This window comes from Exophiala spinifera (genome assembly GCF_000836115.1).
Source record: "Exophiala spinifera strain CBS 89968 unplaced genomic scaffold supercont1.8, whole genome shotgun sequence".
Lineage (NCBI taxonomy): Eukaryota > Fungi > Ascomycota > Eurotiomycetes > Chaetothyriales > Herpotrichiellaceae > Exophiala > Exophiala spinifera.
The window spans coordinates 1,493,817-1,518,202 of NW_015622520.1; the positions used below are offsets into that span (position 1 = coordinate 1,493,817).

General features: G+C 52.5%; 8 protein-coding genes across 8 annotated transcripts; 5 read left to right on the forward strand and 3 right to left on the reverse strand.

The window, feature by feature from the left end:
* Positions 1-945: 945 nt before the first annotated feature.
* PV08_10566 (uncharacterized protein) lies at positions 946-1,422 on the reverse strand (the record flags this gene model as incomplete). Its single annotated transcript, XM_016384880.1, has 1 exon — positions 946-1,422. The coding sequence occupies one exon, from the start codon at positions 1,420-1,422 to the stop codon at positions 946-948; it is 477 nt and encodes a 158-aa protein (XP_016231482.1).
* A 1,940-nt stretch (positions 1,423-3,362) lies between these two features.
* Positions 3,363-3,864, reverse strand: PV08_10567 (uncharacterized protein; the record flags this gene model as incomplete). Its single annotated transcript, XM_016384881.1, has 2 exons — positions 3,363-3,425; positions 3,484-3,864. 2 exons carry the CDS (start codon positions 3,862-3,864, stop codon positions 3,363-3,365), a joined length of 444 nt encoding a protein of 147 aa, XP_016231483.1.
* A 2,434-nt stretch (positions 3,865-6,298) lies between these two features.
* Positions 6,299-8,012, forward strand: PV08_10568 (uncharacterized protein; the record flags this gene model as incomplete). The annotated part of the gene is made up of 2 exons (XM_016384882.1): positions 6,299-6,390; positions 6,446-8,012. 2 exons carry the CDS (start codon positions 6,299-6,301, stop codon positions 8,010-8,012), a joined length of 1,659 nt encoding a protein of 552 aa, XP_016231484.1.
* A 1,427-nt stretch (positions 8,013-9,439) lies between these two features.
* PV08_10569 (uncharacterized protein) lies at positions 9,440-9,980 on the reverse strand (the record flags this gene model as incomplete). Its single annotated transcript, XM_016384883.1, has 2 exons — positions 9,440-9,505; positions 9,693-9,980. The coding sequence occupies 2 exons, from the start codon at positions 9,978-9,980 to the stop codon at positions 9,440-9,442; spliced, it is 354 nt and encodes a 117-aa protein (XP_016231485.1).
* Positions 9,981-11,733: 1,753 nt separating this feature from the next.
* PV08_10570 (uncharacterized protein) lies at positions 11,734-13,361 on the forward strand (the record flags this gene model as incomplete). Its single annotated transcript, XM_016384884.1, has 2 exons — positions 11,734-13,110; positions 13,170-13,361. The coding sequence occupies 2 exons, from the start codon at positions 11,734-11,736 to the stop codon at positions 13,359-13,361; spliced, it is 1,569 nt and encodes a 522-aa protein (XP_016231486.1).
* Positions 13,362-15,875: 2,514 nt separating this feature from the next.
* Positions 15,876-17,688, forward strand: PV08_10571 (phosphatase PSR1; the record flags this gene model as incomplete). Its single annotated transcript, XM_016384885.1, has 3 exons — positions 15,876-15,909; positions 15,997-17,429; positions 17,476-17,688. The coding sequence occupies 3 exons, from the start codon at positions 15,876-15,878 to the stop codon at positions 17,686-17,688; spliced, it is 1,680 nt and encodes a 559-aa protein (XP_016231487.1).
* A 1,040-nt stretch (positions 17,689-18,728) lies between these two features.
* PV08_10572 (uncharacterized protein) lies at positions 18,729-19,684 on the forward strand (the record flags this gene model as incomplete). Its single annotated transcript, XM_016384886.1, has 2 exons — positions 18,729-19,164; positions 19,317-19,684. The coding sequence occupies 2 exons, from the start codon at positions 18,729-18,731 to the stop codon at positions 19,682-19,684; spliced, it is 804 nt and encodes a 267-aa protein (XP_016231488.1).
* Positions 19,685-21,658: 1,974 nt separating this feature from the next.
* PV08_10573 (uncharacterized protein) lies at positions 21,659-23,913 on the forward strand (the record flags this gene model as incomplete). Its single annotated transcript, XM_016384887.1, has 3 exons — positions 21,659-21,749; positions 21,807-23,164; positions 23,218-23,913. The coding sequence occupies 3 exons, from the start codon at positions 21,659-21,661 to the stop codon at positions 23,911-23,913; spliced, it is 2,145 nt and encodes a 714-aa protein (XP_016231489.1).
* Positions 23,914-24,386: the final 473 nt, after the last annotated feature.

The window sequence follows — 24,386 nt, forward strand, 5'->3', positions numbered from 1 at the left end:
AAAGAAGGGACCTACGGTACGGAGTTGGTATGTACTGTACGGATATCTACTGTAAGGCTATTATCATCGTTTGTACTGTATCTGTCCTGTGCGAAATGCAATTTCCCCTTGGCCGCCGTGGACTGACTGGGGGTCGCCGGTCGGTGGTCACCGAGGCGAGGGAGGTCGGGTTTCAAGCAAGCAAGCAAGCAAGCAAGATAAGGTACTGTACTGTAGGCAGGGTCCGGAAAAAGCTACCCTTGCTGTACTCCGTACCTACAATACCTACGGTGGTTGAACTGTTGGTAGTACGGATACATCGACATTGATATTCTTCAACATTGATTTTCTTTTGTGGAGGGCACTGTTACAGTGGACAAAAAGAGAGACAGCCTTCGCGTACGCCAATTTTCAAACTACCTAGTTACAAAGTACAAATATTGTGAAATCGCTCCTGATGGTTTAACGTCAGGTACTGTAGGTGTAGTAGGTGTCGAGCTGGTGACAATAACAGGACAAGACAATGCACACCTAAGTTTTTTGCCCATTTGGTTGGTTTACCATTTGGCCTGCTGCCACAACCAGAGACACGCTTCTCACTACGCACACACCGACCGTTCCCCATCTTCCAAACCAAAATCCCCTGCCTTTTTGCTTCGCATTGCGTCACTTTGGCTCTGCATTGTGCTGCTGAGAGTGGTCACGGAGAACGGGGTATGGGGAATCGTAAATGGACTCGACAACAACTCCCCCCCTCCCCTAATTAGTTGACTGACTGAACACTTGCCAGAGCGAGGCAAACTGGAGGCGGCACACTTCTTTGATGATGTATGTATATATACGGACTAAGTTATAAAGGCTCTGCTCGCTTTGGAGGGAAAAACATCAAACAAAGTGACCACACAAAGTTTCTTCGGTTCCAAAAAGATTTCAGGTCCCCGTTTTTGGCTGCTTGGTTTTCTGTTCTTACAAGGCCAAAGCGAGACCGGCGAAAGCCAAAGCTGCACCACCCGCCATCTTGCCGTTGATGGTGTTGGCGGCACCGGTGAAGGTCGAGGCCGGGGCAGTCTTGGTGGTGGACGCAGTGGGAGTCTTGGTGGCCACGGTGGCGTTGCTGCCGCTGGACGGAGGAGTGACGGTCGCGGCCAGCATGCTGGTGCGAGTCTCGCCGACGCTGTAGGAGATGGTCTGGGGGACCAGCCAGGTGCTGGTTCCGGAGCTGTACGTCGCGTTGTACTTGGTGGTCGAGATCCAGTCCGACGGATGGTCCCAGGCGCTGGACGTCGGCACGGCCGTGGTCGCGTTGGGAGCGGCGGTTGCCACGGTGGCAGACGTCCAGGTGCTTTGGGCGTCGGAGAAGGTGAAGGTGAAGGACCAGCTTGGGTCGGCCGCGGCGACGGCGGCGGCTGCGAAGAGCGCGGGGACAGCGAAGAATGCCTTCATTTTTGGTTCTGGTTCTGGGGTTTCTCGTTCGTGTCTGTGTGTGCTTGCGTGCGTGCGTGTAAGGTGTAGTTGGTAACGAGTGGATGTGTTCGACGAGGAAGCACTGAGGACCCAAAAAGGGGGGAGAAAGAATGTGGTAACGGTTGAGCGAGAGAATGGACGTTTTAGTATTTACGTGTCTGATCAATCAACGAGAGAAGAGGAAAAGGGAAACAAGATGTAGGAAAATGGGAAAACAGACCACGCCGATGGATATAATAGGGGAAGATTCGAAAGACTGGGGGAGGAGTCCTGGTGCCGTCCTCTGGTAGGCGTGTCGTTCTAATCTGGGACAGCCTCGTGCGCCGGTTGAGACGACGGGTCCCCACTGACCAGGGGGTTCTGGAAATTGGACCAGCTCCTCGTCCGTACAAATCTGTGAGGGTCCCCGACGGTGGCGCCAGAGGGCGCAATTAAACATGGGTTCAAAGCTTGTTGCTTGCTTGAGCTTGAGATCCGCAAGCTTTGGGGCGCGCCGTGGAGTTTGTTGTTCGACACGGAAGAGATCTGTACGATGGAGTCCAGAGTAGGCCATCGAGGTCTTTAGCGAAAGTGGTCAAACTTTTCACAAGCAAGGGTTTAACTTGCAAGATTTCTCCATTGCCATGTGTTCACAGCTCATGAGAACAAACCTTGTCATTGTATGGGCAAGTTGTACATGGATGATGTTTTGTTGTTTGTTGTTGAAAGCTTTGGACGAGCGGGCAGAAGTGTGGATTAAGGGACCAGTTGCCTATGTACAATACGCAGAAGCAACGCATAATTTGACGGGTGTCAAACTGTCACTGTTAGTTTCTTATTAGTCTCGTAGCGGCCATGGGAAGCTTAAACCGCACAAGCTATTTATACGACGTACGACCGTGAGGCACCGAGTGAGTGCATGATGCAGACAACAAACATTGCCCTCTACTGATTGCACTTGGTTCGTCGAAGGGCACAGTGATATACGGATACTAGGCCCCCAGTAACAATAATGTCCCAAGGACAAAATCCTAACGAACTGTTCCTCGGAGTCCGGGTTGTCGTGAAATCTGTGATTCTCACTTGATTCCTCTGTCCCTTTAACGGCCCCAAAATACCCGCTGCTGCGCTACTTCGAGCTCGCAATCTCATAATCGCTGATTCACCGAAAAACCGAACACGGCACCTTGGTGACCGTATCCCTCAAGGTAGCTGTCACCTCTGCTAGCTTTTTACGCCTTTGAATTGCTGCTAACTGTCCGCACCTTACGGGGCATGCCCCCCTTTGGCTCCTCTTCTTCTAACCCTGCTTCTGCTTCTTGGAACAGAGGATGGTTCACGATGCGTTCCTATCGAGTGTGTTGTCCAACGTGACACGGCCTATCAAAAAGGTGAAAGGGCAACATCAGTAGACAGTCACCTGGGGAGAGCTTTGCTGATGTCCACCACGAGTACTCCGTGTCGTCTGAGTCGATCTCTTCTTAAATCGTTCGGAAAGATCAGATTCCAACGTGGATGGAATGTCCTGGCATCCTTTGGAGACTAGGTCCGGACGCCTGACTTGGCCCCTCTCAATCACGATCTTGTATCAAGCTTGGTACATATACATTCCCCAGCCTTGCCCACCAAGTCGTATGGGCCCCTGCCCAAACTTCAACTACCACCATCATCCAGAATTTATGGACAACACTGTGCGCATTGACACAAAAAAAAAAATACTTCGTCCAGCCGGAAAATTTATACTCGTGTGCCATACAAAAGGCATCAAGTCCTAATCTGTACATGCTTGCTACTAATGACAATCATAATCTTGCTTTGAAAGTCCTGGCCCATTGTGTGGCCCATCCAGTGGACAGCCATACCAACAAAAGCAACTCATACTCCATACGATGGATGCTGTCTTCACTCATTCGTTGCATCATCTCAAGCCATCTTTCCACTCATACTTTGCCGGGCTGTCGACCGCCTCGCTTCGGGACCGTCCAGGGTTCCCCACAAATCATCTGGAGAACATGAGATCAGCAAGATGTAAGTCAAGGTGAGCACGACAGGTGGGCTTACCTCTCCTTCTGAAAAGGCCCAGAAATACACAATCACTCCGATAAGGTAATAAAGGGCGGCATTGGTGGCTTGGTATTGCAGCACTCCACACAAGGCACAAAGAGGGTATAACACCAGTCTGGCTTCGATGCTTCTGTGCAGGCCTGGAGCCGTTCTGACAATGAACTTGAGTGGCCATTCCCACGCCAAGGTCAATATGCCCAGCACCAAGTTGATAATTTGCAACACAGGGAACGGCTTGACGGCACCATCAAGGTTCTTAGTAAGGAAGTCGAAAAAGATTTTGGGCCAGAAGAAACCCTCGAGGGCGGCGGCAATCATATAAGCAGAAGCCGTGAGGACGATGAGGCGTGCCCAGTGGTTCTTGATGAGTTTACCCATGGTGAAGATGGAAAAAATATGTCGAGAGAAAAAGAAGTCGACGTGGTCGAGGTGAAGTGAAGTTTGTTAATGCTTGAAGCAAGCAAAAAATGGCAATCCAAGAAACGAAGGTCGGTGTGGATGTAATGACTGGGTTCAGGAGCACGCAGAGATTGACGACCTGCGCCTGAAGGTCACGAACAGGACATCGAGGCTGTGAGGGTATTTGAGGAAACCGAAGAGCCCGCCCCTCTGTCAAGGAGCCTCTGGTGATCTCGGTCCACGGCCGTACCGGTCACAGCGCAGACTGGGGTCCCAGTTGACGTCGAGGGAGCAACAGTCAGAGCACGAGGCTAGGGTGGTGGAAAGGTGAGCCTGAGACTGTCTCTGTCCTCAGAGTCAGATGGCAGTGTATTGGCGCGTAGCAGATTGGTTGCAGATGAGGTCTTGTCACAGAATGGTGGTTGAAGCACTTTGGAGACAGTAAGTGTCACAGGTGTGGAGCGACTTGTCTGGTCTCGCCACGAGATCGATGTTGCGAGATCTGCTCAGGAATTATCCGCAGAGCAGAGATGTAGAATGTCAAGGTTGAGCAAGATGAGAAGAACAAGAGCAGAGGTGGTGTTGGAAATGAGATATTGCATTGTCTTGTGGTCCAAGGTTGGCCATTTCTACCATGATGCACGACAGCACCGAATGAGTGATCTACGGTGAAAACACGGCCGGCGAGTAGAGCTGCAATGGCCATTGGTTACGATCGATATTGCCATGGGCCTCGCACTCCACCTGTCAATAGTCTTGTTGCTGGACTCACCAGATCTGGCATTTCTTCTCACACACGATGGTGGTGATTTGTGGTGGTGGGATGATGAGGGCGGGGATTGGACATGCAGAGGCAGGCTCGCAAGGGACTGGGCGGAATGCATAAGCGCTCAAAATAGATAGCTCGACAGGCAAATGCAGGTTTGTGCCTTGTATCGAGGAACTGGACGACTCGATGAGGCCATCGAACGAATGAAGACACAGAGACCAGGATGTGATACAGGACATCGACCACTGCAGCAGAAACTAAAAATGGCAGGCGAGTGATTCGAGAAGAGCGCAGTCTAAGGCGGCGTAAAAGCAGCCAGTGAGAGACCGCAGGGGCGTCGGGGGCCCTAACCAGATCCGTCTTAGGCGCACTAGACTCGCTTCTGCGCTGTCGCTGGCGGTTGCAGACTCGATCTGATACGTTACCGCCTTCATCTTCACCATCATTTGTCGAGCCGATGCACGCCGTTTCATCAATCACCGTCATGCCACGATCTCGACATGGCATCAACACCCAATTCAAGAAGAACATGGTGATGCTACTAATCACTAACGACGATGGTGATAGGAATTAGGAAACTTCTTCTCTGCCCGACACCCTCACCGCCGACACCACCACCACCAGAGTGGTAACTCTACAATCTGTCTCCCGCACGCCGCCGAGCCGAGGCGAGTACCCGTCTCCGTATTCCTCCCGATCACCTGTCCACCTGCCACTGTATCCCATCCCCCTCGCGAACCCTTGTACAGGTACCTAGCTTGCAACAAGCTCCGATCGTGTCTTCGTCTCATCCAGCCTCTCGATTCTCGTCCAGTGTCCACCGTCCAGTAGCCGCCGTGGTGTCCGCAAAGGGTCAAACGTGGGCGATTCTGCGGCCAGGGTCTTCTCCACAACCACCACCGACACCCTGGCTCGCCACGCTGGTTGGCCTTTATCGCCGCGGCCTCATGCATATCACTGCACGCGCGCTCGTCCTGCAGACATACTATACCTCGCCAGAATCATGGCTCGATCACTTTCACAATTGTTCTCTCTTGGATCTTGTTATCACACTCTAGTGCCCTTATTCATGATAGCTCTTGAATTTGCATGCAAGACATTTTATCAGAACGGGAAAACTCCCTCCTTTTCGCGACTACAAGTCCCAAACCTCCCCTGTTACATCTACTGTCCCAGGTTCCACCTCAAGTCTGTTTCGACCTCGACCATTTTCCATACTAGCAGAACCTCACCGGGCAACTGTCTTGTTTTACCCTCTGCCTCATCCCTTGACTCTCACCACTCCAATTTACCATTGATACCACTCTCCTACTATGGTCAGGCACATGATCGACTGATCGGATTCATATCTCGGGTCCCCAGTCTCCGGAGATCCTACGTCTGCCCAGCCCTTTATCTCTAAAGCTCCCGCGTGCGGCTCATTTCCAGAGCTTGTCTTCGTCCATCGCAGGTCCCAGTTGAAGCGACAACGCCTCTCCTTCAGTTCTTCGTTCGCTGGTCGACTTCTTCCATTCCTTTTTTTAACCAAACCAAGTCACACCTGATATGCAAGCGCAGTAAATTGCGGACTCGAGACCCGGAAACTTACGATCGTTACGCCTCCGAAGAGGTCAGTTGCCTACGACTTGGAATCAATTCGCAGCCATGGCGACTCTGAAATCTCACTTCGCCCCGAGCAAGATCATCTTCTATGTCCTGTGGTGGGGACTCCATTGGGGCCTGTTTGCGTTTGGCTGGTAAGCAAGCTTCTTTCAGGAAAGGACGCAACGGCAGTGTTGACCAGAGGGACAGGTACAAACAAGCATCGGATCCTAGACTAGCAGGCCTCAACACCCTCACCTTCTCAGTATGGCTCTCTCGAGGTGCCGGTCTAGTCCTTTCATTCGATTGCTTGTTCATCCTTCTGCCCATGTGCCGCAACATTATGCGTTTTATCCGACCAAAATTCAAGTTCCTCCCTCTTGACGAAACGATATGGTTTCATAGGCAGTGTGCCTATGCACTGCTGGTCTTCACCATTGTGCACACCAGTGCCCACTACGTCAACTTTTTCAACGTCGAAAGGACTCAAATTCGACCCGTGTCGGCCATCCAAATCCACTACACCGAGCCTGGCGGCATCACGGGCCACATCATGCTCCTGTGCATGCTCCTCATGTACACCACTGCACACTACAGGATCCGGCAGCAATCTTTCGAAACCTTTTGGTACACACATCACCTCTTCATCCCCTTTTTCCTAGGCCTGTATACCCATGCGACGGGGTGCTTTGTCCGAGACACGGCTCTCCCATTCTCTCCCTTTGCAGGCAAGAATTTCTGGACTCACTGCATCGGCTACCAAGGATGGCGATGGGAACTCTGGGGAGGTGGTCTCTACCTCGGCGAGCGTCTCTACAGAGAGATCCGAGCAAGGCGAGACACCAAGATCTACAAGGTCATTCGCCATCCCTACGATGCAATGGAGATTCAGTTCCAGAAGCCAAGCATGAAATACAAGGCTGGCCAGTGGCTCTTTATCAATATCCCAGCTGTGTCAAGCCAACAGTGGCATCCTTTCACCATCACATCGTGCCCGTTTGACCCATACATCTCCATCCACGTCCGCCAAGTTGGTGACTGGACCAAAGCAGTGGGTGATGCACTGGGTTGTGGACCCGCGCAGGCGAAGCAATTTGAGGTGGAGGGCAACAATGGAATTTACGAAATCGCACTGTCAGCTGGCCAGGAGATGCCTGCCATCCGAATCGATGGACCATACGGCGCTCCCGCCGAGGACGTATTCGACAACGAAATTGCTGTTCTCATCGGTACAGGTATCGGAGTTACCCCGTGGGCCTCAGTGCTCAAGCACATCTACAACATTCGCGCAGGCCCTAACCCACCCCGACGTCTTAAACGAGTCGAGTTCCTATGGGTTACCCGGAGCATTGAGTCTTTCGAATGGTTCCAGACCCTTCTCTCATCTCTCGAACAGCAATCTGCCCAAGCAGCCCAATCCGTGGGTGGACCTGAGTTCCTTCGCATCCACACATATCTCACACAGAAGGTCGATCAAAACACTGCGGCCAACATTTACCTCAACACGGTGGGCAATGAGGTCGATCCGCTCACTGAACTCCGCACCAAGACACAGTACGGCCGCCCAGACTTCAAACGTCTGTTTGGCGCAATGCGAGATGGCCTCATGGACCAGACGTACTTGGATGTCAAAGAAGCAAGCATCACGGCACAAATGAAGGCTACGGTCGGTGTGTACTTTTGCGGTCCTAGCGTGGCAGCCCGTGAAATCAAGGACGCTTGCAAATACACCAGCAATGACCTGGTCAAGTTCAGGTTCTGGAAGGAACATTTCTAGAGTCGTATCAAGTTGCAGCGGGGATGGGGGTGTCAGCTGGTTGGGTCGTTTCTGGGACATTTGGGAGGTTGTTCCCTGCCACAGCGTCCAATCTGAGTTATGTCGAGTCTTCGAAGTCATTGTACAGGCTGCCTAGATACTTGTCATGGGAGGCGGAGTGTGATTGATTGTCCCATGGAAAGTGTTTTTGGCTCTGTTCTTGCCCTCCTCACCTTTTCTTTTTCTTTTGGAACCCCTTTGGAACCCATTGTTGAATTTTGAGCAAGCGAGCGAAAAGAGATGCTTACTACCGATACCCATACCCATGCCCATAACCCCATACCATCACGATGATGAAGAGTTCGCAGCAAACCCTTACTTTCTTCCCGTTTGTCTGGAAGGACAGGAAGAAGTCTCGGGAGTGAGGAAACAATCAAGGAGGCCAGGGAGAGAGACTGGCACCGGAAAGAGCCCCTCGTTCAGGGGGAGGCTCCAATCAATCCATGTACAATTAGAACGACCAGTATTCTTACGATTTTTTCGGCTTTTTGTTGAAGGTGGGGGTGGCCCGGCTGTGGCGGGCGAAGGAAACAAACAGGACGAGGGAGAAGATGACAATTTTCCCCCTTTCTGACATGTTTTATAAACAGAAAGTATCCGAGCTCCCTCTTACGGAGTAAAGTAACAGTACATAGGCAGTGGAGAGAAACAAGAAAAAAAAATTCGTGCAAGAAAAGAAACGAGATCCCGAGACCCGAGATCGGATCCTAGTCGTTCACCAAGGTATATGTCAATTGAAGATTGAACAAAGCATGGAAGGAATATAAGGCGCCGCGTTCGGCGATCCTGTCTGTGGAACGTCGTCGCCCTCCGCGAGCCATTCCGTGAGACTGACCAACTCTCGGTACCTACCTTATGTGGTCACGTAATCACGTAGCCCTCGACCTGGATGAGGTGTAAGGAGTACTCGTTTTAGTGCGGCGACTACGACGATCACGTTACGAGCACGAAGAGGAGAGAACTCAATCTCGTCACGATACTACTTTTGTCTCTCCCACAGGATCCAAAAGTGTGCTTGCTTCATGATTGAGTCAAAAGGCAACTTGATGGATCTGTCTAGAGAATCATGCCACGTACCAAGGCCTTGCCCTTTTTTTGTGTCTTTTTCCTCGCCACCAATACGCTGCTGAACTAGCTTAGGTGAGCTGTCTACTTAGCTCGCCAGGTCTCAATGTTGTTTTGTATTTTTTTTCCACCTGTTTCACAGACATGGTTCAACCGCCCCATGGTATCACTTACAACGCCTGCATTTCGACCTTATGACCGCTTCGTTAGTTTGTTAAGCACATAGCACCACTCCTTGAGATTCCTGGCTCGTATCTCGTCAAAAGCAGTCTTCTGTTCAGCATGTATTGTGCCGGGCCGCTTCTGACTGAAGGGCGATTTTCTTATGCCGTAGGATGTCCTTGTCGTGGACCCATGGTCTCATTTCGATCTCCGTGACGTTCGGGATTCTAGTAGGAGAGAAAAAAATATGTTAGCTGAGACGTGCTCTCGGGGCATGTAGGATATAGGCTCAGAATCCTCCCCGGGGGGGGGGGGGGGGGGGGCGCCTTGTTTCTGGTCGGGACTTTGTAGTGTAGTTGGGTTCATGGGTGTCTGCGTCCTGTCTTCGTCTTCGTAGGCTCTTGTGTTACTCACCTGGACAATCTGTGGTTGACCTTGCTCGAGGATCTTCTTGATCACCTCGTCCTCGTTGGACGTGCCGAATTCGTTCTCCAGGCTCGCCTTGGACGCGCCGTCCAGCTGACCTTGGGCTCCGTGCTTGTGCGTCACCATGATCTTGAACGAGTTCACCACTTCGGCAAGCGGAATCGACTTGTCCTGCTTCCATCTGGCGAGATCTTCGGGAGACTCAATGAAGACGATGAAGTCATCGGTCGAGCCCTTGAAGAAGACCTTGGTGACTGGTCCGTTTCCGCGAGGCATGTCGATGGGTGAGAGGTGAGTCGAAGGAGGTATGTGTGAAAATCAATCAAGGATTGAGGATTGAGATCTGAGATTTGAGATTCGGGGGAGCTGATCACGCGAGTACGTTGGGTTGGATGTGATGATGTGCTGTGAGATGGGTTAGTGATGTGAAGGGGACAGGAAGTGTGCCGTGGGAATGAGCGTACTTCCGAGGTTTAGATTGAGGATTTTGGTGAAAGAATAATGGGAATATGGCAGTTAGTTGACTTGGATTCTAGGATGAGGTACAAAGAGAAAAGCTCGCACCTTTGAATGAGGGCTGAGCGTGTGTTTCCCAGGTCTCAAGTCACTCTTACACCATGGGTGGAAATGACGTCAGTGGGGACCTTGCGAATAAATCGATCATCAGGGCAACTTCACTCCACCGGGCGGGGGGAGCATCATCACCAGCCACGAGCTGTAATAAACTTCGTGTTGTTTTCTATCGTCGTCTTTGACGCCCTGCTAAGGTCCACTGTCTACGTAACAGCTTCCTCTCGTGCTTTCGCTTTGTTGATGCCACAGCTCCTGATCATCGGGCCACCTACGACTTCCGCAAGAATCGAACCGGCATCCACCGCAGAGCCTCGCGTTCTAGTACATTCTAGCAGGCCTACTGCGATTACTGGGACTACGAGTACCGTCCTGCGGAACGCAGTGCAGGCCATGTGAAAGAAGAGCTCATTACAGTGCTACCGCAATCCTACTCCGTACGAGCGGCGACTCAACGTGGTGGAACTCAAAGCGCAGGCTCCCCTATACACAATGTCCTGAATACACCCACCTCAGCCACCGCAGCTGTCGGTTGGATAGCAGAAGAGCATGTGCGAACACTCTGAATAACTGTCATCTCATTTTAAGGAGGTCAACGTAAGCAGGTGAACGTGAGGATCTGTATGTGGAAGGCGGAATAGGGCTGCCCAATCTCGAGACAGGGAGCTGAAGGTGACGAAGACTAGCTGGGATCGTTGCTTTCGAGCCATGGCACACTCGACTATGGATTTCGCGGTAGATAATCTCACACAAAGTTCAAGTCTGGCACTGGGAGATTAGCATATATCCCTGATCCGATTCTAGAGGGAAAGTCTGACGGGTCAACGCTACAGAGATATTGTTGTCTTAACCTTTTGCCCGCACTCGCATGAATATATTCATTCCCCGCTGCTGCCACGCTCACATCGACATACAAGAATAAAAGTGATCAATGATCCAAGCAGGCCTACCATAAATTACATTGCGAGTCAGAGACATCAATTGTGAACTCGCACTCGCATAAATGCTATACCTGTACTAGGTACATACCGTAAGTTGGCACTGATGTTGAGATGACAACCACCACTTCTAGTGGGCCGCAGTGTGATATTAAACGAGTACCGAGGCTCTGAAGTCCCAGATTATCGTCGTCCTCCTCCTCCTCCTCCTCCTCCTCCGCTTCATCCTCCCCCACACTGTCTCACCCAACTGGTTCACTTCCTGGGTTCCGACGTGTCCGGAAGACCAACCGAAAGTCATGGCGCCTTCTCAGTCTGATAACTGCCGGCGGGACCTCAAAATCTGAGCTACGCTGATCGGTACTTCTCCTCGCGGTGAGATCTTATGTTGCGCTTGTATCCGTCTCGTCAATCCTTCAAAGGAGGACCATCTTGTCACACAATTCGAGGGGTACAAGGTCGTACGGTTATCTAGTAGAACACTCACGTACGAGCCACCGTAACAATTTCTTGTACCCGACATGGCCGGTTTCAACCACGACAGTCTCCTGCGATACACGCTTTGGGCACTCGGTATCGTTCTAACGACGCAGGTCGCCGTCTTTCTGTACAAGACACTCACGTCTCCTCTACGCTCCGTACCGGGCCCGTTTCTCGCGCGTTTCGGGCGGATATATTACTTTGTCCGTGTCTCTCTGGGCCGCTGGGAACATGACGATATAGCCCTGCACCGACGCTACGGGCCTGTGGTGCGCGTGGGCGCGGACATGTACAGCATCGACTCCCCCGAAATCGTGAAGAAGGTCTATGGCATTGGCTCCAAATTCCCAAAGTCGGATTGGTATGATGCCTGGAGACATCCCGACCCAAGTCGATGGACCCTGTTCCCCGATCGCGACATGAAGCGCCACGCCGAGACGCGCAAGCGGTTTCAAGCCATGTACTCCATGTCCAGCCTGGTCAGCTACGAAGGGTACGTCGACGAATGCGCTTCCATCTTCCGCAAAAGGTTGACCGAGTTCGCCGAAAGTGGCGAAACCATCGACATGGCGCATTGGCTGCAGTGCTATGCGTTTGATGTCATTGGGAACATCACATATTCGCAACGGTTCGGCTTCCTGGACAAGGGAGAGGATATTGCTGGCCTATTGAAGGCGCTGCATGGCGTGCTGAGGTACGGAGCCCTGGTGGGCGTGTACGCCTCGTGGCATCCTTTTGTTTTTGCCATCTCGAGTCGCTTGGGCATGGGCGGCGCGTCTGGCAGGAATTATTTGATGCAGTACGTGCAGCAACGGATCGAGCAAAGGAAGGTGCGGGACCAGACTAAAACGCCGGAGGACGTCGAGAAGGCTGGTGAAAGGGATGAGAACAGCCCAATGGACTTTCTGGAGAAGCTGATGACTGCGAACCAAGAGGATCCCGAAAGGGTGACGCCGTATCATGTCTTCATGATGGGGCTGTCGAATATCATCGCCGGTTCGGATACGACGGCCGTCAGTCTATCTTCCATCTTGTATAATTTGCTCAAATACCCAAACACAATGAAAAAGTTGAGGGACGAGATCAAGGAGTTTGAGGAACAGGGTCGGTGCGGCAACCCCGACGTCTCGTTCAAAGAAAGTCAGGACATGCCGTATCTTCAGGCAGTCATGAAAGAGGCGCTGAGAATCCATGCCGCGACAGGCCTGCCGCTATGGAGGGTGGTTCCCGAAGGTGGTGTTGAAGTTTGTGGCTATTATTTTCCCGAGGGAACTCACATTGGCATCAATACCTGGTGCGCGCATTATAATGAGGACGTCTTTGGGCCTGACGCAGAACACTTCCGCCCTGAAAGGTGGCTCGAAGCTGAGAAAGAAGGGGGCGACAGACTGAAGAGCATGGAGGCCTATTATATGCCGGTATGTATCGTCATTTCAGTGTATGATTTCATGATCGAGACTGACCCGATTGCTTCAAGTTCGGTCTGGGGTCGCGAACTTGTATAGGGCGCCACATTTCGTTCTTGGAGATGTCGAAACTGATACCTCAGATCGTGAGAAAGTTCGATTTTGAACTCGAGCATCCTGATCGTCCTTGGACGACGGAGAACAACTGGTTCATCAAGCCAACCGACTTCCATGTGAAAGTCAAAGTCCGCACTGAAGGATGAAATCAGTGACCGTGGTACCTTCTGCAACACAGGCACATAGCTTGACTTCCAACTATGTGTACATGGTTGTCTGGTCACTATAGTCATGGTAGTGATCGATTTCTAGCCGTAGGCGATAGAAGTGTGCTTAGCGTTTTTGTCCTGGCATCCGTCCCTTGCATGCCTTCGAATCTCGACTCAGTCGAGACAGGGATCAAGTACTTGAGTGACGAGCAGGTGATGGGAAGTGGTCCATATGTATCCGTCTTGTGATAGTGTTGGAGACGACCTGAAGGAGGTTAGCAAAATGCCTAGCTGAGCACTACCTATACCATTCTTCGCCCGACCAGCAACGGTTTCGGACCGATTTGACATCACATCAACCTAAGGACTAACAAGAGTTGTGGCGGTTGAGGGTGTGCACACAGGTCGGGGGTTGTAACTTATGGGTCCGTGGTCTGCATGTGGTTGACATCTTGACATGAACGCAAGTATCTCAATAGCATCGACGTCGTCCCTCTTCCTTTACGCTGCTGTAGACAACCAGCCTCGGCGCGAGGAAGTCGTACTATCTTCGCGCAGGGCAATAAATCGTACTCCGTCCTCGGTGCTGAGTCCATAGGTCGGTCAGTTGAAACGTTTCCGAGCGGAGAGTCCAATCGACGAGATGAAGTGAAGTGCAAGCTGGAGACTGGCGGCTACAAGAACGCTAGAGGCGGATCTATCACAAACTAGCACTGCAAGCTAGCGTGGGAGTGGCTCTCGCCACAGACCGAGGTGGGTTGATGGCCGGACCATGTACTCCTTACTGACATACTGTAGACACACACCAGCTTTGGGTTGAGTCGATTGAGGGGTATCTGCGCCACGAATCTCCTCAACGACACAGCTGCCTGATGGCGCGCTCCCCGAAGTCGTCCAACGCAGTCCACGCTGTATTGATGTACTGTAAGAGTGGCTGTCCAAGTGGGCAAAGCTATACGGAGTATACCTGGCTACGGCCTTCATCGCCCAATTTCCTTCCGGGGGGCTTGCCCTGGAGCTAGGGGATAGTGCCTTCAATGAGAGCCTAAAGCACATCGGCTGTCCGGTGGAAAGTGGAGATCTGTGGCGATACTTTACCCCGTCGACACGATGTGAAGATTTGATACGGAGAAGGAGGAGAGATGAATGATGCAAAGCATCTGGAAAACCGGGATGGCCATGGCCAGTGGCTGACAGGGAGAGATTGTGGGCGAGTCTGTCACAGACATGTACCGGAATCAAGGAAGTGGAAGATGCATCGGGACCTCAGGCGCGTGATGGTGGATAATAAATCATCTACTTACGGAGGGGGAAGTCCAGTAGCAAAGTAGAAGCTCTCTCCAGGTTGTAGCTCGTACAGTAGGCTCTCAGTGCATGCAGTATCATATAGTACGAGTATAGACAAGAGGCAGCAGATAAGCAAGGTGGAATGGTGGGGAACGGAGAGGGCAGCCAACGGACCATGTTACTCGTGCGAGGGCGGAGTCGAGTCGGCGGCTACTTCAGCAGCCAGAGAACACAGGAGTTCAGGTACAGATACAGACGGAGACTCGTAGCAGGGACGCTGTCCTGGCAGGAGAATCTAACAAACGAGAGGCTCAGAAGAGAGAGTGAGTCGCTGCCAGCCACCTCCATTATTCGCCCCGGAAGTGCCAGGCGGGAAAGCCGCCTAGAGCAGCAGCCCGAGGCGCTCTAAGTTACAATATTGTAGCCTCAAGCGGCGTCTCCAAGCCTGGTTAGTGAGCCCAGGCGCCCTGGTGTTCGGTGACTGGCCCTTCTAACAGCGGCCATAGGTACCTGTACTCCGTATCGTAGGGAGGTACTTAACTTAGCACAGGAGTGACTTTACCTAGGGAGTGCTCCGTTCGAACTAGCCACCTGAAGGTACTTAATTCAGGTGGCGTCCGACGATTGCAGTAGTCGCGGAGGACGATACAACACGCCGCCAACTCTCGATTCGCTCCCAGACGCGGGCGATTGCACCTTCTCCCTCTTGCTGCTCTTGCCTTGCTGATCTCAAATCCCGACAGTCATCAAACCTGGTCACTTTGAGAGTCTGACCCGGTCACCACCTGCAAACGACCTTTTGCCAACTTCGACACTTTCGGTTCCATCGCCTTTGCGCCCTCGAGAAAGACTTGCATCGACTGTACTTCGTCTTCGGGCATCCTGTTCCCTCTACCGATCGACTTCGTCCATCCTCACGCCATCTAATTTACCCGAGTTGCCAGCTCGTTTCCCCGATCTTCTCCCAACCAGCCACATCCTTCTCACGCCTCATCACATCACCTCCCCAATTCGCCCCCGTCGTCAATCTCGAGGTCCTACGCAGCCGCATCGTCGCTGGCCGTTTGTTCGACCTTGGGCCCCTTTGCGACCACTTCGGAAGTTCCTTCTTCAGACCCCTACCTCCTGGTCTAAGGTCCGGCGCATGGTGCTCCTATCTGTCCGCTACCTTCGTCTGCGCGCACGCCAAACGATCAGGTCTTCGTCGGCCACCGCTCGCCCCACATGAGCGGCAGCGCTGCCACTCAGCCTTCGTCAGGTAGGATAGTTCGAATATTGTGAGAAGCAGTGTTCTTCTACTGCTTCATCGCATTCGCGCGGCTGTGTTCTAACACCATCTCATTAGGCGCTTCGGCACAAGACCCTAACCCGACCGACAGCTCAACTGCTCCTCCCGCCGCATCCTCGCACGAGACTCAGGACAATGAAACAATGACAGATAAGGTCAACCAGCAACCGTCGCTGGTCACTATACCTTCTCGCACGTCGTCCCATATCAAGTCGACAGAAAAGAACCCCACTGCTCCTGCTCCGTCCACCGCAACGAATGACACACCCTCGTTCCCCAGACGAGCTTCCAAGAGAAGTCTACTGAGTCGTAGTAGGAATAATAGCAGAAGCAGCAGACGATCAGCAAAAGCCTCTCGAGCCGACGATGCCTCTAAAGAGCCCGTCCCACCTCTGCCTCAAAGCCCAGCTTCAAAAACCAGTCAGAAAGCTCGAGGTGGTTTCCTTGCCATCCTGAATTGCTGTATTCCCCACGAGCCGCCGGGCGATAACAAATCTGATGATCCCGAGGTCGCGGCGAAGAAGATCAAGATCCAACCCCCGCCGCAGAGAACTGTTTCCCGGCCACAAGATGAGGTAGAAGTGGCTGAGAATGAGAAGCCCATTGCAGGGAAACCCTCGACTGATCAGTCAGTAATACCTGGACGAGCTGTAGAAGGAGAGAACCCAGCAATATCCGAGAAACAAGCAGCCGAGGGTTCACGACCCAGGATATCGCGAGAACTGGCTTACCATGAGAAAGCCCCTCTCCCCAGTGAGACCACCGCCATAGCGGTACGGGCATCGGGCGGCAAGAGCGGATTTGGGTCAGAGGGTGCTGCTAGTCAGCAGAATATCAAGACTTCCACTGTATCTGCGCCCGAGAAGACAAGCAACCCAGACGTCAACATTATCGCGGCGACACCGATAGAACCAGAACACCCAAGGAAAGGTCCGGAGGCCGACAGCGCGGACGCAAGTGATGTCGACATGGATGAGGCCCCTCCTGCCGTCCCAGAGGTCGATCCTGAACCAGTAGATGAGCCGATACAGCCTGCGGAACTTCAACCTCAGGTACCCCTACCTCCTCCGCCTCCCCTATCTAAGCGGCAAGAGCAGGTCAGCCCCAACGACATCCCTCCAGTCCCGGATGCGGCTCTAGAAAAGCAGACGTGGCTTTTGCCTCCTGCCAAAGCTCCTCTGAAGGGACGAAAATGCCTGATTCTTGATCTGGACGAAACTCTGGTGCACAGTAGTTTCAAGATTCTCAACCAGGCCGATTTCACCATTCCTGTTGAGATCGAAGGCCAATATCACAATGTATACGTGATCAAACGCCCAGGAGTGGATCAATTCATGAAAAGGGTGGGCGAATTGTACGAAGTCGTCGTCTTCACAGCATCCGTCTCGAAGTATGGCGATCCATTGCTGGATCAGCTTGATATTCATAAAGTCGTACATCACAGGTTATTCAGAGAAAGCTGTTGCAACCATCAAGGGAACTACGTCAAGGTAAGCCTTTGCGACAACATTTCCAGCTCTTGCTAAAGTATTACAGGACCTTTCACAAGTGGGACGAGATTTGAAGGATACGATCATTATCGACAATTCACCCACGTCGTACATTTTTCATCCTCAACACGCGGTCCCGATCAGCTCCTGGTTTTCTGACGCCCATGATAACGAGCTGTTGGACCTAATTCCGGTCCTGGAGGATCTTGCAGGCCCTCAAGTACAGGATGTCAGTCTGGTACTGGATGTGGCCCTGTGAACTCTGCGAGGTTTGGGCAACCAGCCAACCAACGTGCTGATCAACATCACATCTTCTTTTGTTCGTATTAGAACGGCATCTATTAAAATTCTATTGGCATTGATCCCACGGCTTGATGCTGAGTAGACCTCAAGCTCGAGTTCACTGGGACCTCCATGCGTGGGTGCCAGACCAGGGACTGAGGGACTGTGGAAGTCCAAAAGAAAAGAATCCGCGACACAAAAATTAACCAATCTAATGGCATTGGGATGGGATAGCATGCTTTCACCTTACAAGACTTTTGGCAGTCTCTTCGAAACCTTGAGTGGGCAAGTCGTGTTGGCGAGCCACGTCTGCCAGGGTTGTTGTTTCTTTTGTTTTTATCTTGAACATTGATTTGCATATTGCAGGCGTGAATCCAATTTTGCTGACCCGCGAACGAGGAGGAAATAAAATACCCGGAGTGATCAGGCGTGGAAAATGGGCTTGTTTCATTGGGAGACATACACTTGTACAGTCTAATGGCTGGTACCTGAGTTCAGCAAGGGAGTTCGATTGAAGCTTTGAGAAGACGAGCAGACATTTCGGCTGCGACAGGGATGATTTGATCGTTCGGTCTTGAAAGGCTTTTTGGGTGCTACAGCATGGAGCGCCTAGGTCGAGAGCGGCGAGGGGAAGCTGAGCAGGAGAATGTCCACGGATATTGTTCCAGACTCATATATTTCGTAGACACCTAGGGATTTCTTACCGATAACAAGAATGCAGCCAGACATGCATTGTATACGGAATATAGATGACTTCATATCGATGGCGGCGTGTGTCGTCGGGCCGGGTTCCTGCATTGACTTGCATGTTGTTCGACAATGGTGTTTCGGGGCATCCGAAGCTTCTTCCGAAAGCCAGCAGCATCAACCCCAGTCGTGCGTTTTTTACCAACGTTGGAACAATCTATCTTTGCTTGTTCGATATTATTATGTAGCCGGCAAAGTCGATCAAAGGCACGGAGCATAATACTCATCATCCAGAGCCTGCTCACCCCGGGAGGATAGTGCGGCGGGATCATGCCTTTCGCCACCATCAATTCTCACGAGTTGCACTACACGGACATTGCTCCCTCCGGCGGCAGGGCAGAGTCCGCGGCGACGCTGGTCTTCGTCCACGGGCTCGGGTCTACACAAAACTACTACTTTCCCATCTTTTCGCACCTGACGTCGTTCCGGTGCATCATCTTCGACAACTACGGCGCCGGCCGGTCGAAGTATGTGCCCAGCACCGCAACGTCCGTCGCAGCCATCGCCGAGGACGTGACCGGCCTCCTCGACCATCTCAGCGTCGAAAAGGCCGTGGTCATAGGTTATTCCATGGGTGGCATGGTGCCGTCGTTCCTCGCGGCAACGCGTCCAGACCGCGTGGTTGCAGGGATATGTATAGGGCCGGTCCATCCGAACGAGGCGGTCGCCAACGTCTTCAAGCAGCGCATCCCCGTCGTCCAGAAGGGTAAGTCCTACTCTAGTCAGTTTACTCTGCCGAAGCATCATCCACCGTGTCCCACCACCACCTCACCAGTAACGTTCCCCCCTCCTTCTCCCATGACAGAGAGCTGTATCGGACCTGAACTACGTCTACATTGTACTTACCAAACTCTGAAGAGGGCATGGAAGCCATGGCCAACACGATTCCCAATGCCGCCACGGGGCCCCGTGCAACGGCGACGCAAAAGGGCTTCATCCGGGAGATGCTGATGGCCCAAGATCCCGAGGGATATTGTGCCAATTGCAAGGCCATCGAGACCGCGACACCCCCGGATTATGCTGCGGTGAAGTGCCCCATGCTCATTATTGCCGGCGAGGTCGACAAAAGTGCACCGTTGGCCGGGTGCCAGACGATATTCGACGCGTTCGGAACGGATGAGAAAAGGAAGCGGTTGGAGGTCCTGGAGGGTGTTGGCCACTGGCATTGCGTCGAAGCACCTGATGAGGTAGGACCTCTCGTGCGTACGTTTTGCGAAGAACTATAGGGGAGGAAAGAGGATGAGAGAGTATGGATGCTCATTGCAGTGAGACTGTCGAAAAATGGAATCCTCCCTACCTCGGTCCCGAGCCTTCGACGTTTCTCTTTCTGATCTCGGTCAATGCGTCAAAGCTCTGTGTCTTTTGCTCCTCGGTAGATTCCAACACCCCTGTAGCGCACTTCATTGCATGTCGTTGTTGTCGTCGTCCTATACGAGCACCGTGCTTGACGTCTTTCTGGTTGGTAGCTCTGTGATGTTCCTGTGAAGTCTTTGCTAGCGAGGCAGTATAGTTCTGGAAGAGCGCTTGGTCACTGTGACGTATCCATGGGCTACATTTGTCGTCTTCGGTCCTGTCGTCGCCGTTGCCAAGTTCAAGAACTGGAGAGTAGGTCCTGACCCTGGCTGACAACTCCAATCATGATCTTGCAGCTGGTGTCCACACCAAGGGCTTTGAGCGTGCCATGAGAGTTACCGGTGCTCTGAGAGGCACTGGTCCTGGCCGTTCGGTGCGTACAAGGAGAGCGGTATTGGCCAAGGACATGGCGAGGCTGCGCTCCAAAACTACACTGAAAACAAGGCTGCGCTGCACAACCAGGGTGTCCCAGCACCTACCTTGGTAGGGGACAGGTCCTGTTTGCTGCTCAAAGCCACGATCAAGGCGACGGAAGCGCGAGAGGCGTCGTGGTCGACGCGATGGAAGTCGTGACGTTACACAAGTAGCATGGTCTCTCCTTGAGCACCAACCCAAAGATGTGTTGGTACTGTGAGAGCTGTCATCTGTTAGCACAAAAGATATGGCCATTCGCATCATTTTATTTCGATTCAGCAGTTTTCATCCCATTTTCGTTAAGGGAATCGGAACAATGTGCCCATATAGATAAGATGCTCATCAGATCGTGCGCTTTTTGTGCAGGTGTGTTTCCAAGACACCTGGTTGGCCTTCAATTTCGGGTCAGTCGGGAAGAGAGGTGTCTGCATCACGCCATGCATGTCTCAACTGAGGCAATCCCCATCTCGAATGCCACTGGCCAGCATCACGATTGGAGGCAACACAAGACCCTCTGGCGACGGTCGGCCAACGAGCTACTCGTTTTCTGGACAAATGAGCCCCCTGTTCCCTTAGGCACTTGCTGTACTGTACATCCGGAACGGCCCCTGCTGGGTTGACGTGTCCCGGACGTCTGCTTGGACCCAGGTCAGCCACTTTCACAAGTGCTGTGTTCAATCTCGATCAAGCGCCTGTGATTCGAGCCTCTGGGGTTCGGCGGCGTAGTGTGGCCTCGTAAGCATGGGTTGCAGACACTTCAGGCACTGAGTCTGTACAGATGCTGCTCTTCGGGTAAAGATAAGAGCTCCGGAGCAACATCAGAACTGCCAATGCTGCCAATGTGTGACAGTGGCGCGTGTCGACTCCCTCCTTGCCGGGCCTAAAGGGACCTAAAGGCTAAAGCACGCCCGGGTGGCCTCCTGTTTGTGGTTGTATAGGCAGCGAGGCTTCGGAAGCCGGCGCCAACAGGAAAGCTTGCGGCTCATCAAGCCTGACTGCGCTGGTGGGACTCCAGCCTCCAGGAGGAACCTGACGGAGAATCTTAGGTATTATTATTATGGAGAACATGGTGCCCTCGTCACCCGCAGGCTGCGGCTGCTCGAAAGATGACAAGAGGAAAGGCCTTTCTGGACTGTTCGAAGCTTCGTACGGAGTGACTGACCTGCAATCAGCGCAGCCCCAACAAGCATCGTTGCCTATAGTAGAATCTTCTTCCCCAGATAGATTGGTGGATAATCATCCTTCTCGCTAATTCAATTCCACGCTTCCATCTCCAGTACAGCAGGACTCTGGGCCTTCGTTGTCTTCTTCTTTTTCATGCTCTCCCCTCTTGCCTTTGGATTTTGATCTGGATTGCTTTTTGCCCTGCACACGCCGCCGGTGTATGCCGGGTTCCATTCGCTAAGAAGTCCTGTTCTGCTTGTTCGCCCATAATGTCTCCTGACGTCCGACTCGACCTCGTTTCCTGGCTGAGCCGGATCGTCCTGCTCTTCGCTTGCTTATCTCACGCCTTCTACATTCCAGGTGCGTACTGAGACATTCCGCCCGCAGGCTTGTCCCTTGTCCTCTGACCGTGGCCAGGCTACTCAATACGAAGCTATCAGGACAATGACAATATTCCTCTCCTCGTGAACAAGGTCTACTCGGACAAAAGTCAGCTGCAATACGCCTACTTTGACCTCCCTTTTGTCTGCCCTCCCACTGGCCAGAAGCACCATGGCTCGTCGCACGCGAGTGGACACAGCATCCCCCTCAATCTCGGCGAAGTTCTACGGGGCGACAGGATCAAGACGTCGGACATTGAGGTGGACATGGGTCAAGATGTGGACTGCCAATATCTGTGCGATCGAGTCGTCAGTCGGACGGACATGGAATGGGCAAAGGAACTCATAAAAGAAGAGTATGTCACGGAATGGATCCTCGACAACCTCCCCGGCGCCACGTCCTTTGTCACGGTCGATCGGAGTCGGAAATACTACGCAGCTGGCTTCAAGATGGGCTACAAGGACTTTGACCTCGCAACCGGAAAGCCAAAGTACTTCTACTACAACCACTATACTCTCGTCGTTCGCTGGCGCCCAGCTCCCGGGACAGCAGGCGACAAGGGCGCGAAAGTTATTGTTGGCTTCGAGGTCTACCCCAAGAGTATCTCGGCCGGCCATCGTAACGAAACGGGCTGTCCTCGCGACGTGACAGGAGATCAAGAGCCCCTGGCCCTCTACATGCCCAGCAACACCAGCAGCTTGCGAGAGCAGTTCCCCGATTCCTCTTATGTGCCAGAAGAGGAGATTGACACGAGCGATAATGCTACCCTGACCATTCCCTACACATACTCGGTTTATTTCCGCGAAGATAAAGAGGTGGAGTGGGCGAGCAGATGGGATTTGTACTTCAGTGACCAGGCTGATAGTAAATTCACCCACTGGCTTGCAATTGTCAATTCCCTCATCATCTCTGGCATCCTGGGCGCCGTGTGCGTCGTGATTTGGGGGCGAACCATGCAAGGCGACATCAAGGGTCGTGGAGATGGGGTGCTCGAGGAAGCCAGACTGCGCATTGGCAAGAGAAGCGACAAGAAGAAGTCGACCAACGGTCTTCTTGAAAAGTTGACTGACGCTGGCCCCGACGAAGAATTGTCTTCGGACGAAGAGCCTCTCGAGGAGATCACTGGCTGGAAATTGCTGCATGGCGACGTGTTTCGACCACCTCCGTATGGCGGACTCCTTGCTCCCCTGATCGGCTCGGGAATGCAGCTCGTCTTTGTAGTGGTTGGGCTTTTGTCGCTGAGCTGCGCTGGCGTCATCAACCCGAGCTGGCGCGGCGGATTCTGGAGTGTTGGCATTGGTCTATTCGTGGTTGCCGGTACCTTCTCGGGGTACTTTTCCGGACGGGTATACAAGACCTTTGGAGGACAAAATTGGCGCAAGAACACAATGATGGTAAGCATGATGTGTCGCACGAGTGAATTGCTTCATCTGACGTGATCGTATAGACTGCGTTGCTCTTCCCTGGCCTTGTCTTCAGTCTCGTCTTTGTGCTCAACCTCTTTTGCTGGGCACAGGCTTCTTCAACCGCGCTCCCGTTTACCACACTCATGGGTCTGGCCTGTTTGTGGCTCCTTATTCAGCTTCCCCTGGTTCATCTCGGTTCGTACTGGGGATATTATCGGTCCTCAGCATGGGAACACCCAACGCGGACCAACGCTATACCTCGACAAATCCCTGCCCAAGCATGGTATGCCAAACACCAAATTGGACTTATCCTGGGGGCCGGGCTCGCATCCTTTGCGGTCCTCTTTATTGAACTCATCTTTGTCTTCAAGTCACTCTACCTCGACAAATCATCCTACTATTATGTCTTTGGCTTTCTGAGCATCATTTCGGCGCTTCTCTCGGTCACGATTGCCGAGACTGTAATCATTACAACTTACATACAACTTTGTGCGGAGAACTACCAATGGTGGTGGCAGTCCTTTTTCGTGGGCGGCTCGTCTGGATTTTGGATTTTTGTTTACTCGGTGTGGTACTATGCCACCAGGCTGCATATTGATGGATTCGTGAGCAGCCTCTTGTTTTTCAGCTACACCACTCTGGCGTGCGCTGTTTATTCATTGGCAACGGGAACGATAGGGTTCTTGACGGCATACATGTTCGTTCGAAGGATATACAGCGACGTCAAGGTGGACTGAAGAAGGCTCACCTCGGAGGCTGAGGTTTTGGATTGGTTGGGTTTACAGAAAGGACCGGTCCATGGGGGAGAATGGGCCCACGAGAAAGGTCTAGAGATTGTATATCACGACAAACCGACAATGGAATGACTTCCACACATACTGTATGTGCCAACTGTTCAGAAGGCAATTAGTAACCGTGTACACCTAGTCCAGAAGGATGACTCCCGGGGTCAACCACAACGATGCAGACGGGTTGGTCTGAAGTCTAAGTTCGCGTATCAAGGGCATAACGTGTTGGTATTAATAATCCTGCCTTGTCAACAATCATGATGTCCGGTTGCCCAGGTCGGATATGACCCAGGGCTCCGGGCGAGGTGTGAGGAGAACGAGGAGCAAGCACGGATGGTCTGGAGAACGGAGTCATTACTCGATGATCCAGCCTCGCGACATCGAGGGTGGTGCTTTGATATCAATGGATCACGACATGGTCT